The 15,626-nt window shown below is 37.0% G+C and overlaps 1 protein-coding gene across 1 annotated transcript; it reads left to right on the forward strand.

Annotated features, from left to right (window-relative positions):
• Window positions 1–10,357: 10,357 nt before the first annotated feature.
• Window positions 10,358–13,848, forward strand: LOC107712950 (growth arrest-specific protein 1-like). The gene is made up of 3 exons (XM_016518353.1): window positions 10,358–10,776; window positions 11,209–11,295; window positions 12,539–13,848. Exon 3 carries the CDS (start codon window positions 12,957–12,959, stop codon window positions 13,698–13,700), a length of 744 nt encoding a protein of 247 aa, XP_016373839.1. The 5' UTR covers window positions 10,358–10,776; window positions 11,209–11,295; window positions 12,539–12,956; the 3' UTR covers window positions 13,701–13,848.
• The last annotated feature ends 1,778 nt before the right edge of the window (window positions 13,849–15,626 follow it).

Raw genomic sequence — 15,626 nt, forward strand, 5'->3', positions numbered from 1 at the left:
ATGAGAGCCCAAACAGCTGATAAAAACATCACAATAATCCACAAGTAATCCACAGCACTCCAGTCCATTATTTGTTGTGGGGTCTAAAATAATATTGCACATATTAAAATCTAGCATGACTGTTACGCTGCTTTCCTGAAACTCAAGCTCAACCCTCAGCTGTAAGGAACGCTCATCTTCATCTACTATGAACGCCACACTGGTCTTGAGTTAGAGCGAAACTGTCTGTGTTTACATAAGCAGTCCCTTAGACTGATGCAGCCATGGCAACGGATGCATTGCATGTTGGATGGCAGCTCCTGTAATCTGCGAAGTCAAGAATGACCCAGACGTGAGATTCTGGTCACGTGTGTGCGAGAGGCACTTTGATGTAACTTTCCATGCAGCATGGGGAGGGAGAAAGAAAGCGAGAGAATGAGATCATCACAGGCTAGTCTAGACCAGTCCTTTGCTGGATTGCATAACTCTCCTTCTGCTGCTCGCAGGATGCTGCGTTTATTCACAGGTAATTAATGGGCATCTCCATGGAGACTGAATTGTCCTTTGGGCATCATGTGTGGACCATTTTTTCCCTCCTGCTGTTACATCTTCCCATTTATAGGACATGAATTTATCATTACTCATCCTCTGGATGAGCCTGCAATGGTAAACAAGTTGTAGAGATGCCGGATGTGTTCCAAAGGTCGTAAATGTATCTGGTGTCAGGGTTGCCATGGTAACCAGGGTCCTGGGCCTTGTTCACAGACAACTTGGCACCCAGTATGTTTATTGGGTGAGGGGTCTGTGAATGTTTGTTAATCTAATGAATAATTGATTTGTTAAATCAAATGAAAAATGGTGTGTCTGATTGGTCCAGACGCTACACTGTAGATCCCACCTTCTTGTGTGCAATGATTGGTTGATTATGTACAATGCCTGCATGATATTGGTCAAACTACTTTTCAGTCTTTGCCTTGAGCAAGTATGAAATCTATAGCAAAACAAAGCCATTTTAGGCGATTTAGAGACATGTCCGGGAGAAAGAGGAGATACGGTCTCCCCATTATATAATCAGTGGAAGGAAGCTAGTCCCATCTGAATAGGGCTTTAGTTTATTTCGATTCAGTGCCTTTGACTTCCCAAATCAGCATTTGACTGACTGTCCTCACCCTACTAACCTCATTCGTCCTCATATTCACAAACGGCAAACCCTCAGCTCTGCTTTAACACAGACACTGAACCAGCTGTAGCCTACTGAGGATGCATCCGTGTTGTTTTATTATTATATAATGGTTGCATGCATGCTTGCTCCCATGTACACATAGTCTGGCCGGCGCTGCTGGCTGTTAACTGGATGATGATGAGGTTTATTGACTTCCTGTGAAGTCATGCATACAGGGTCCAAAATGAACTTTTTACCAAGCTTGCCAGTGGCAGATGAAATTTACCATCCATAAATGTTTTTCACGGGCCACGGGACTGTATTTTGCATTACGTTAAGGACAATTTTCTTTTTTTTTTTATTATGACAATGGCATTATTTAACTAATTTTATTTGTGCCATACAGCATCCCAATGCAATAGGTCAAATTATCACGTTTCTGTATTTCTACTAATTTTAACCTTTATTTTCTTGCCAAAGCCAAATTTTTACTTGACTTTGTTCTGATGCATATTTATCATTTATGCCAAAATAGACATTTGGTTTGCCTCTGATTTGAAAAAGCATGCATAATTAGGCCATGTGTCACCGTTTGACTGTAAACATAACATTTTTGTCTTTTGACATGCATGCAAATCCATGAGAGCATTTGGCTGATATGAGAACAAAAATGCTGCACATTATTTCCCTGGTTAATATCAGAGCACTTGCCACCAGTAAAAGCCTAAAGAGCTCCAAACACAGGTTCTTATTATGTTATGGAGCACAGATAAATGTGTACGTGGTATAGTCTTTGCCCTCAGCGAGAGCGACAGAACAGTTTGTTAGTGGAGCAGATCGGGAATGATTCAGTCCCGAGGGAGGGGGGTGTCAGAGAGAGAGAAAGTGAGAAAGAGGCAAAAATAGAGACATTATCACGATGCACAGAGATGTATGATTTGTTTTTATCATCTGGTGTTAATTAATTTTGGGGTAATAGAGGCTGTATTTATAGCATGCATGCATGTAACGAGTTTTCACATTTACATGCCATTGGAAGATGCTTCATTCAAAGTGGATTACATTGCATTCGAGATATGCCAACGCTATCTCACGACCAAATTCGTACTTATTTTACGAGGTGGCTAATTCGTAAGAATTCGTACGACCTCACTCATACGATTTTGTACGATTTGTCTAGACTCCAGTGATGGGTAGGTTTAGGGGCGGGGTTAGGTGTAGGTCATTCGTACAAATTCATTGGGGAGCTCGTAAAATACGTACGATTTAGCAAAAATTTTCCGAATTTGTAAGTGTGAAGTCGTACGAATTTGTACGATTTAGCCACCTCATAAAATATGAACGAATTGCCATGAGATCGGTAGGGTTGTGCCGATAAGACGATAGTATCATGTATCGACGATAGAGATATCGCCTGTGGCTGATTATTATTATTATTATTATTATAATCAGGCTAGTAATACTATAATTAATATTAGAGCTTATTTGTTTCATTATATTTCTTTTTCCGCATTTTTACAGTGTTGCGCGTTATAACCAATCACACGTGATTATGTTGAGCTTATGAATGCAATGGCCAATCAGTGGCGTTCAGATGAGTCATCGCTAAAACGGCGGAGTTTAGTTGTTCAGCGCGCACTGACTTAATTATGACTTGCGAATTCTCACCTCCATCATAAACAAAGGGCAGATGTATGTGTGATGTAAGAATAAGAGATTTATTCAGTATAGATAGCTTCACTGATTATAATGGGAGTGTTTTTAAAGTGTTTTTACTTGCGCTAGACTGAAGTCAACGTTCTCTGGCTGCATGTAGCTGCATTTTGAATAACTGAGGAAATGTAAGCATTAGTAGCTTACAATGTTTATATTAAATTGCTATCATGTTAAATACAAATTCAGTCATACTAAAAGCATTCGGCTATTTTTAGCATTACGCTGGAGTTGGTTCACTTTCCAGAAATGAAACTAAGTAAATAAGTAATTAAATAAATTAGCATGATAATATCGTGTATCGGCGATCTCACAGGCTGACGATAGGACAATTAAGCATATCGCCCAACACTAGAGATCGGGTTGGTATGCATATAGTTTATTTGTGTTTTGATGTTGTTGTTTTCTTTTATGAGGAATAATTTCATTATTGTACAGCACTTTGGTCAATGCTCTGTTGTTTTAATAGTGCTTTATAAATAAACTGAACTGATAGTGTATGCAAATGCATATTAGTGTACATGTGTAAACAGAGACTATGAGCTAAAAAAAAATCATAAACCTTACATCTCACTTTACTATTGTACAATGCATGTTTGACTGTAAAATGTGTCTCATCTTTGTTCCGTTTCTTTATTATTGCATATGATAATCCATGTGGAGGTGATGCTGACGGCTTTAAACGCATGGATGGTAATCTCTGGGATTAGAGTTTTGCCCTTTTCCAAATAAACGAAAATGTTGGAGACAACGCTCTAACTGAACGCAACTTTTCGTTTGATATAAATGTTGAATTTCATTTCACACATTACTTTCTCACTTTCCCTTCACAGGATTTGCTCGCCCTCCAGATGGATGCTGCATAGATGCTCTGAATCCTTTCTGTTTACTGTCATCCCGCGCAAACCGACGCGCGATGCGTTTTGACAAGTCACGAGCGCCGGCGAAAAAAAAAAAAGCGCGCTTAATCCGGCGGTACGTGGGATTGGGCGGGAAGAGAGTCGGTTGAGGAAACACGGGATTGGACGGATTGAAGAGTCAAACCGATGCTGTGACTCAGATGAAGAGATGAATTCAATTCACTTCACTTTACCTCAGCTGAACGCCGGACGGAGTTTCTGTTAGGCGACCGCGGAGAAACATACCTTATATTTGACAGTTTTGGGCAAGTAAGGAAGAATATTAAGGAACATAATACTATTTAACGATGGCTTTCATGGTAAAACACGTAGTCGGCGGTCAGCTGAAGACTCTGACAGGAGGTCTGACAGAAGAGAAATCTGACGGAGACAAATCCGAAGCTGCCGCTAAAGGAATGACACAAGAAGAGTTTGAGCAGTACCAACAACAGCTAGAGGAGGAAAAGTAAGCACACCTACCTGATTTTTCTCATAGAAATGTGTGGATTTTATGATATTTTGGGAATGTTTTTGTGAGGCGGCCGTTTGGAGAGGCGCGCGAAATTTTCGCGCTTCGTTGGATATTTGCGCGCGCAGCTGCTCATCTCGCTCAGGGAGCTTCCTGCTCAGTCAGATATTAATAATTTTTCACATTATTCACATCCACATTAGAGTTCAGCAGAATTTGCGTGTGTAAATTAGAATATTTATAGATTTATAGAGTTGCTTCAGGCGCGTCAGACTCATCAAGTCAATCCTGCTCGCTTGTTTGTTCAATTGCTGATTCTAAAATAGTACTGATAATTAGATTAGTAGTAAACCGAGATACAAAAGATGACAATACTGTACCATAGTACATTGATATTATGTGGTATAAATTGTTTTCATGATTGTACCATGGTATTTACAAGGATACCATGGTACTATTTGGGTAACACTTTTTTATTTTAAAGTGTCCTTGTTGCACGTTACATGCATTTACTATTATAATAACAATAAATTATGCATAATTACATGCAAGTAACCCTAATCCAAACCCCTAATCCTAACCCTAACCATATAGTAAGTACATGTAGCTAATTAATATTACTCAGTATTTAAATATTGTACCATGGTATTTACAAGGATACCATCGTACTATTTGGGTAACACTTTTTTATTTTAAAGTGTCCTTGTTGCACGTTACGTGCATTTACTATTATAATAACAATAAATTATGCATAATTACATGCAAGTAACCCTAATCCAAACCCCTAATCCTAACCCTAACCATATAGTAAGTACATGTAGCTAATTAATATTACTCAGTATTTAAATGTATAAATAACAAGGACGCCTTATAATTAAGTAACCATTTACGGTAGTGACATATATCTACTGTACGCTTCATTAAAACCTGCTCATTCTGTAAATATGCCTCAGGTTAAATGATTTTAATTAGTATTTTACTAATTTCATTCAAACTCAAATCACACCTGCCCATTCAGAAGACATAAATCTGACTTGTAGGAAAACCATCTTGTGTATGGCTCATGATAAATGGGAAAAACCAAAATACGAGGCTGTTAGAGCCATCTAATCATGATGAAGTACCGCATCCAAAGCATTTCTAGCGTTCTTCGCACGCTTTGTCTTTAGATATCAGCTCATAACAGCCAATGCATGAACAGGTGGCCGTGTTGACACGGTTTGCATAACTGCCATATTTGGAAAATTATGATTTCACAGATTTCAGATGGCTGTGCCGAGCTCATCCGCATGCTGTAATCCAACTCATGTCCTCAGAGAGCAGATTTTACACGAACAGATAGTTTAACACTGTTGACGGGAGTCGTGTGTTTAATCTCTTGAATCAGCCAAACCTGCATGATCTTCTCAAAGGTTTTTGCTGCTTATTGATATGGGGATTATTGTAACTAGTCATTTGTTATAGTGAACCGAGTGGATGAGCATCACCCGACTGTCAGAGCGAGTCTAAATCCCCGAGATATTCCCCCTCCCGACTCTTCTTCTCTAGTAAATACTCATTTAGCAGCTGCTTTTCTCCTAAGCAGCTTCAAGTACACTTAACATAGAGAAGATCCCTACGGAGTAAGCATTAAAGGAAGGTTCCTGGTTCGATGCAAACGTATGCAAAAGGGATTGAACAGCAACCTTCCAGATATCAGGCCTGAACATTATCATAATTTGCTGGTTGTTGATCACTCACTGTATGTCTGTTGTACTAAATGTGTTCATTTTATGACCTTTGCTTCAGCCCTGGAGATTCGTATTGACCTTTAACCTCACATGACCTTCAACAGTGCCCAACCAATTAGATGTAATTCAGCACAAGGTTAAACTTTTATTGCATCACATATATCCATTATTCATTTTTTTGTTTTTTGATTATTTCCGTTTTATAAGATGCTATCTAGTTTCCTGTACCATAGAAGGCTATTATCGTTAATTTAAAATCATTTACATTTAGTCATTTAGCAGACGCTTTTATCCAAAGCGACTTACAAATGAGGACAATAAAAGCAGTCAAAACTAACAAAAGAGCAACAATATATAAGTGCAAATGACAAGTATCGGTTAGCCTAACGCAATGTAGCAAGGTGTATATATATATATTTATATACACACACACACATATATATACACACACACACACATATATATATACACACACACACACACATATATATACACACACACACACACAAAGAAAAACAAGTAGATAGAATAGAAAAAAATAGAAAGCTAGTGTTTTTTTTTTATAAAAAGATAAATATAGATAAAGTAGAATTAAAATAGAATAGAAAGTGCTAGAGTTAGAGGATCAAATAGAGGTGGAACATTTACTGTTTTAAAAAATATTTAAAAAAAACAAATTATTATTCAAAAATAATAAATGTTATTTTAGTATTATTAACATTAAAATTATTATTTTTAGTTTGTTAATATTTTGAATCACGTTTTATTTTTATATTTTTTATTTAATTTTTAGTAATTTTGATGTGTTGTCATTTTTCTTAAATTTTAGTTTGTGTAGGTAAAAAAAAAAAATATATATATATATTTTTGAATAATAAACCAAATAAACAAAAACTGAAAATATTTAAACAAAATTAGTTCATGTATTTATTTTTTGTTTCATATATTCATTTTGTTGAAGTACTAAAAAAGTAAAACTAAATAAGTAAATTAAAATTCAATAAAAATTATATAGACATATTTAAACAAATTATGCACATTGCACATTTATTTTAAATATTTTCAGCTTTCTGTAATGGATAAAATGTTGTTGTAAGCTGTTCTTCAGTCCACCAGACGTGTGGCAAATAACACTAGAAATCCAGTCAGTCTGTTGTCATTTAATGCTCTCTTTGAAGGTATTTATTCCGTGATATTCTGCTACGGCATACAGAGGAAAGCAGTTTAATCCTTGAGAACGACGTTACACGAATCTCTCTCTGTGGACATGAGTTTGTTTTAGTTCATGCTAAAATGAACAGAAAGTTGTTATGATGGAGATTATTTTTAACCATGAAAAACAGCGTCACTCGTAAATCTTTTTCAGACACATTAAGGCCTTTCTGTCAAATGTTATGAAATGTCTTATGTGATCATTATTCAAATTAGCATCCTAAAAATGAGTCCTAAAACATCTCAACCAACATTCAGCGGAGAAACTATTGCTGAAATCTGACAGATGCTAATATAGAGATGCTTATTAGCTTGAGATTGACATGGCAGACTTGCGTAGGTGGATAAATGATCAAAAGACCTTTGAATAACCCAGTTGATCCTCACATTATCGTGTGTGTGAGTGTGTGTGTGAGTGTTTGTTTGTGTATGTGTGTGTGTGTGTGTGTGTGTGTGTGAGTGCGTGTGTGCGTGTGCGAGCGCGTGTGCATGTGCGAGTGTGTGTGTGTTTGACGTGTCTGTTCTCGTTTCTCCTCAGGCAAGAGCGAGACACCAATTTTGCCCAGAAGAAGGCGGAGAGGGCGACAGTCAGGTCTCACTTTAGAGACAAATACAGGTTGCCAAAGGTAACAATTAATCACACGCTCTGTCTCCCGTCATCTGCCCACACAATTAAAACTTATAAAGCGCAGAGAACGAACGCCTCGCTCGTCTTTGTGAAACAAACACACTGGGCTGAATTGCATAGGAAAGTACACATTCCTCCTTTTTTTTAATTGCATTGTAATATTATTTTTTTATCCCAATTAATAAGCAATTTTCCAAAACTCATTAGTGTTCTGTAATGAGAAAAACTGAATCTTTTTACTGAAATATTACTTTAATTATAAATGATCATACGTCATGGTTAATTTGTTGATTTTAATTCAAATAATCATTGTTTTTAGCATTACTAATAACCCATTCCCCAAAACTCAGTAGTGTACTGTTATAAAAAATATATAATTTTAATTACTGTAATGCAAAAAAAATAATTGTAAAATAATTATGCATCATGGTAATATTTGATGCATCAAATTCATGTTGATTTTAATTTAAATAATAATTTAACCCATTCCCCAAAATTATGTATTGTACTGTGAGAAAAAAAATTATCAATACATACAATACATATCAATGCAAAAAAATTAAGTATTATTTAAATTTTTACATGTTTATACATTATTGTAGTATTTTTTTAATTTGTTGATTTTGATCTAAAGTATGATTTTTTTTAATCATAACTTATTTTCTAATACTCAGTAGTGTACTGTGATGATAAAAAAATATCATTTCTGTAATGCAAAAAAATAATGAAATATTATTTACATTTTAAAATGTTCATACACTATTTTAGTATTTGATGTACTGCATTTAATGTGTTGATTTTAAATCATAATTAACAACCAATTTTCCAGTATTCAGTAAAAAACTGTCATCATAATAATGCAAATAATGCAACAAAAAAAATATAATATGTTATTTTAATTGTGAAATGTGCATGCATAGTAATTGATGTAAGGAACTGATGCTGATTTTTATTTTAATTTATGCTGATTTTAATTTAAATAATAATTGTATCCACAATACAAGATGATGACTATAATGAAAATGGCATGAAAATGTGCATCACCTTAAAAATAATGTCACAACACAAGAATCCCAAAGGTGTTTTCCATTTTTGATAACTTCTGCCATTTTGCCAACAACATGACAGCAAACACGGTTTTGCAAGAGCAGACTGTATATTTTTATACAGTCTGCGAAATGTAAATGTAAAAACGCTTACAGCAGCAGGCTTCCTTTTCTTAATGTAATCTATTGTTCTTTTGATTTCTGGGTGAAGTTTGACACATATTTGACAAATATTGAGAAAATCATCTTTAAAGTTGTCCAAATGAAGTTCTTAGCAATGCATATTACTAATCAAAAATTAAGTTTTGATATATTTACGTTAGGAAATTTACAAAATGTCTTCATGGAACATGATCTTTACTTTAACGACAAACATCCATATTCATATATCCGGTGTAACGTGTAGGGCAGTGTTTGTTTCATGATGCTGATATCGTTCTAGGAGTTTAAATGTCACGTGTGTTTCATCAAATATACGAGAATCTCACAAAAACACGATCGGGTCACATTTCGCCTCATAAAAATTTTTTTTTTTATTTTGCATAAATTATTAATCTTGAAGGAATAGTTCACCCAAAAATGAAAATTCTCTTATTTATTCTCCGTCATGTTGTTCCAAACAAATTTTAAAGACTGTTGGTAAGCAAACGGTTTCCGGTACCCATTGACTTCCATAGTATGGAAAAAAGTACTATGGAAGTCAATGGGTACCGTCAACTGTTTGCTTACCAGCATTATTCTGTTTAACACAAAAAAATATATTTTGAAGAATGTTGGTAAGCAAATATTTGACGGTACCCACTGATTTCCATAGTATTTTTTTCCACTCTATGGAAGTCAATGGGTACCGTCAACTGTTTGCTTACCAACATTATTCTGTTGAACACAGATGATGATATTTTGAAGAATGTTGGTAAGCAAACAGGTACTGGTAGCCATTGAATTCCAAAGTGTGGAAAAAAATACTATGCAAGTAGGGCCCTATGAAATCTTGTTTTAGTTTTTCTCAAATTCGTTTTTTCATTAAAAAAAATTCTGGATTCCATTTTTTTATTTTTCTAGACTCTATTTTAATGGTTAAATTAAATTTTATTCATCAAAAAGCATGTCTAATTAATTGAAACTTACAATATTAAACAGCAATTTATTAAACGTTTTCCAAAAATAACATTAAGACATTTTAAATTTTTCTGGTAAATATTCCTTTAATAATTTTATTAGTAGTAGTACTAGCTTTACATTAAGTAATATTTCTGTCAACCGAACTCTTATTTTGACGGGTTTCTGTGAAGACCTTTAAGTTTCTGTTGATGTACCTACTTTTGATGTATCCATCCAAATTTGGCAAATTCCGTGACATTCCGTTACACAGTAAATTACGTTTTTATGACTGGATTCCGCGATTCCGTCTGCGTTAAGGGCCCTATGTAAGTCAATAGCTACCGGCGAATGATTGGTTACCACCATTCTTCAAAATATCTTCTTTTGTGTTCAACAGATTAAAGAAATTCATACAGGTTTGGAACGACGTGAGGGTGAGTAAATGATGACACGATTTTAACGATTTTTGGGTGAACTGTCCCTTTAATGGTCCTAAAATATATCCATTACGCAAGTGTAATTTCTTGGTCATTTTGACTTTGGGGTGAAATGTGACGTGTTTTTGGAGATTGACCCATCCAAACCAGACCTGAAGGTGTTTATTAGCAATAGTCTTGAAGGGCTTATGGGAGCAGGAATGGAGGTAGAACCCAGTTTCCCCTAAACATCCGCACTAACACAGTCACATTTGACCCTTGACCTTTGACCTTTCATTGAGTGGTGCCGTTTTGTGCAGGTGGTTTGGTGTCGTCGTGATGCAGATGTCGACCTTTTTCTTTCTGGTTGTTCCTTCTTATGGAGACTCAAAATAATGATTTGAAATGCTGTGCTGCTGAGGTGAGCGTCTGGATGAAGGGTTTGATTCTGATTCTGTGTCCGTTGTCTTCTGAGTGAAGCCATGCAGGGATTTGGTTTTTGAATATAAGCTGTAAACATAAAGCAATATTTCCATCTCTGATCTACAGGACAGAGCTGATAGCCAATAAATGTGAAGGGTTAAACTGACTTTCCTGTTAATTTTATTCAACCCGTTAGATTATTATATATTTTTTGTCTTTATTACGTTTTTTGTCATTTGTTTTACTTATGCCCTTGATAGTTGTTTCCGCTCTGGACTGCATAAGTGACGTAATTACCAATGTAATGCATTTATGTAATTATTCTTCTGTAATGTCCAGACCTTGCTGATTTTTGACTGTTGCAACTGTAATAAATATATTTGTACAAAGATTGTGATGTAATTTCAGCCTTTGTGTGATGTTTTCACAGCGCAGTACCGTTTCTGGCCGCTAGATGGGGACACTGCCAAACGCTTCACTAACACACTGTCCGCTTTCATGAAGAAGCTTGATATAGGTGGGTAGTTGACATAACAAATAAGCATTTTGCAAACAAATGCTGAGTTTAGGTAAATGCCATTTCTTTAAGGCAAACATTTTTTCATGCATTGATGGTGTTTTGGTTTATTTGGCTTTTCGTAACGTGTTTAGTGGACAGAAAACATTCAAAATAGACTTCTATTTATCTGTAATTTTATCTATTTATCTCTTTGTAGATTTCAATTACAATTAAAGGCTGTTTTATCAGTTTTTTTAACCTACTCACCTGGGGCGTCTTGCCTTAAGGTGTTTAACCATTTGAATCACTCTTTAGCTGTTCTACAGTCATGCATTATATTACATTTAGTAATTTAGCAGACGCTTTTATCCAAATGAGGACAATAGAAGCAATCAAAACCAACAACAGAGCAATGATACGCAAGTGCTATGATAAGTCTCATTTAGACTAACATAGCAAGGTTTTTTTGTTTAGTTTTTTTAGATAGACTAGAGCGTGCTAGTGTTAGAGTGTCAAATGACAATTTAATTAGCATGCATTCTCATTAAAAATGCATGCATAGCATTCATACAATTAGAAATAGATGTTTTTAAAACCATTTTAGATGCAGTTTATCATGTCATGCCCAACTACCCGTGATATGTGATTTAGTGTATTTCACCTCACTGATTCTGATATGTTGTATCTTTACAAGAATATTTTAATATTGAGATTTTACTTTGTGTGACAACTAGCCCCGGTCTACTAGACGCTGTGGATGGTTGCGGTTTTGCATAGTTTTTCCACTCCAATCAGAGCCGTTTCCATCTGAATAGCAGAGAATCGCTGATCTGAAGTGCGCTGTGAAAGGACAGGGCAGTAAAATATATTGTTGTGGAAAGTCTCTCTATTGATGGGCCTCCGGGCTGCTGCATGGCCAGTCGGACACAAAGAGGGTGAAACGGTCCAGAAAACACTTTTGTGGCCCTTTTCTTTTCCATCAGGGCGCGATTAAAACACCCCAAAGGAGGCCGAGAGTGACGGGGGCTCGTAACCCACCGGTTTATACAGGGGCTTGTTCTTGGGTTCGCGCTAAAGAGAAACAGATTTGTTTTTCTGCGCTTTAAATTGAAGAAGCGGTTTGCAGATGTTGAGCTCCCAGCAGAGGAATGCGTCTCTCTCTCTCTTGCGCTGATGGGGTTTTGTAATCTAATGCAGAGAGAGAGACCACACAGCTCGCCGGCTTCATGAAATTTATAAACATTTTATTTATCCTGTACAGCAGGCGAGCTTTGCCAAAAACGGCGTTACTATGCAATCCCCCGTTCGCGACCAATAGAACAACAGAATGCATAATGAAGAGAGGAGCGGAGGGGGTTCTGGAGGAGGGGTCTCCGTGCGTAAATGAAAGAGCCGGAGGGACAAAGACATGCAGCATGCAACAGGACTCCGAGAGCAGAAAACACACTCCAAATAACATGCAAACCCCAAACGCAGAAGGATTCTTACGCATTAAGAGGATAAACATTTGAAATGCACTCAGGATGCAACCGGATAGCAGCAAACTGAGCTGATCGCACAGATAACTGCTGAACTTTCAGTCTGAAAAGCTTCATTGTGGAGTAAATGCATGCTGACGCACCATGTTGTGCTTTCACGGATTGATGCAAGCATGCACCTAATCTGAGTTCGCAGGCAAAATGGAGAGCAGCATCGTTCCCGTCGCATTTCTCTCGCTTGCGATGATGCTGGATGCGCAGATGGTTTGCTGGCAGGCGCTGATGCGATGTCATGAAGAACGCGATTGTGAGCTTGCATATAACCAGTATTTGACGGCATGCGATGGGATCATCCGCGGTGGCAGACGCCAGTGTCCAAGCCATTGCATCAGCGCGCTTATCCGCCTTAACCAGACCACAAACGGCCCGTTTCTAGAGACCTGTGACTGCGGGATCGACCCCGAGTGCCTGCGAGCCAAACGAGCCGTCGAGCCCTGTCTGCCGCGGACGCATCCGGGTGATGCCGATGGGATCGGTTGCACCGAAGCGCGCCAGCGATGTGAAGACGAGCCCAGCTGTCAGTCATCCCTCACCGCATATCTATCCCACTGTGGACAGCTGTTCAACGGGAGGAAGTGTTCGTCTCGGTGCAGAGCCACCATCGAGGAGCTGCTGTTCATGCCGAACGGCGTGCTGCTGAACCAATGCGTGTGTGACGGGCTGGAGAGGCCGTTTTGTGAGGTGGTCAAACAGAATATGGTCAAACTGTGTTCGATAGGAGACAACAGCGTCTCCATGGACCACGATGGCACAGACGATGCATATGAGGACGAGGATTACGAGGCGACTGATGCTGATGCGGTGATGTCGTTTACAAGCGCTTTGACTCTTTCTCAACACGTGGCTTTGCTGTGCATTGCATTTGCTCTGGCGTTCACACTTTAAAGTGGACATTTGTGACCCTGGAGCACAAAACCAGTCATAAGGGACACTGAAATGTATGCATTTGAAAGCTGAATACATAAGCTTTGCATTGATGTATTAGGTGTGTGTTAGGATAGGAGGACAATATTTGGCTGAGATGCAACTATTTTTAAAAATCTGGAATCTGAGGGTGCAAAAAAAAATCGAAATATTGAGAAAATCGCCTTTAAAGTTGTCCAAATGAAGTTCTTAGCAATGCATATTACTAATCAAAAATTAAGTTTTGATATATTTACGGTAGGAAACTTACAAAATATCTTCATGCAACATGATCTTTACTTAATATCCTAATGATTTTTGGCATAAAAGAAAAATTGATCATTTTGACCCATACAATGTATTGTTGGCTTTTGCTACAAATATACCCCAGCGACTTAACACTGCTTTTGTGCTCCAGGGTCACATTTAGTCCTTCTTGAAGCAGCTGCACAGCAGTGTTTGTCCTTGTCATCAGCGTTCATTAGTTCACAAACCCAGACTCTGTCTTTCTTCCGTCTTGTTTCACCTCAGTGCCACTTGAAGTGTCTCAAGGCAAACAGTGGACGCACGTCGAGGGTTTGCACAGCGGACGCTCATTGTACTCGCATCTTAGTTCAAATATTTGCAGTGCGCGGGCACATAAAGAAGCCGGTTTGAGGATCAAGTGCTTAATTTAGGTGGAGAGGCCCTTCAGAAGCTGTTAAACGCTCTCGTTCTCTCTCACGCTTCAGTTTTATTCGTTTGATCTCGTCCTCTGAACTATCAGGTCTTGGATGTGAGCGTTTGACAGCATGCACACCATCACCATCATCTCTATTGTTCATGTATGCTGGAAATCAACACCAAGTGCCTGACGACTGTCTGTATTTTAGTGGAGCTTGAAACTGTTTTCTCCATACAAGTTTTTAATGGTTTCAGTAACACTTTACTTAAAGCCTTTCTATATAATGCATTATAAATATAGTTACATTAAGCCTTGTAATGCACACAGTGCATGCATATGATCTCTTGAATAATTGCAACCACAGTTATAATGCATTAAAATGCATTGTTACACCGTTAGAAAGTGCAATGCATTACAACAAACCTTCAAAAATTATAATGCATTTTAACTTTGGTTACAGTTATTTATGAATAGATATAATGCAGTACAATGTACATTATGAATACCTTTATAATGCATTATACCGTAAGGCTTTAAGTAAAAAGTTACCGATCTTTAGTTTTTGCATATAATGAATTATTAGTAATGCTACAAAGAGCAGAAGCACACTCTACGCAAGTATGTGATGCAAACACTGAACCAGACAAGGGACGGTATGGCAGACATTAATGTGAACCGTTTTCTATGGTCAGTCTTCTCTTTTAGGTCAATTACTGTCATTGCATTTGAAGAGAATCTTGCAGAGCAAGTTAGTTAAAGATAATTAAGCTGTTGATGTTTATAGCATATGTTAATGCATCTGACTGGACGGAAACTCATTCGCGTTCTTGCATAGAGTGTGTTTCTGGTTTAATATTTCTTGAACTTCTTAAGGGGTCATGAAGTTTGTACAGAAAAATAATTTATTTATACATTTTGGAATAATTAAGAAAATAAATAAAAGTCATGCTGAAATGTAAGATGGAGACTTGTCTTCTGAAAAACATGATATTTATGCCCAAATATGATGAACACAGTTTTCTTACCAGGTTTGACTAGATTAAAAAAATCAATCAATAAAAGCTACAGCAATGATTTTGTTAGTAAATGAAATCATTGGTGCAAAATCATCTTTCATAACAACTTTATAGAACACATTAATCCGAAATGTAGTATCTATGTAAGTATTTCTGCTGTTGTGTCTGTGCACTGTATATATATATATATATATATATAATTATTTTGGTCAATGTTGGGGGTAATAT

Source organism: Sinocyclocheilus rhinocerous, unplaced genomic scaffold (assembly GCF_001515625.1).
Source record: "Sinocyclocheilus rhinocerous isolate Xijiao unplaced genomic scaffold, SAMN03320098_v1.1 scaffold1093, whole genome shotgun sequence".
Classification (NCBI taxonomy): Eukaryota; Metazoa; Chordata; class Actinopteri; order Cypriniformes; family Cyprinidae; genus Sinocyclocheilus; species Sinocyclocheilus rhinocerous.

What these genes read in the sequence shown, in the direction of transcription:
- LOC107712950 (XM_016518353.1), top strand. Translation starts at nt 12,957, where the DNA reads ATGGAGAGCAGCATCGTTCCCGTCGCATTTCTCTCGCTTGCGATGATG.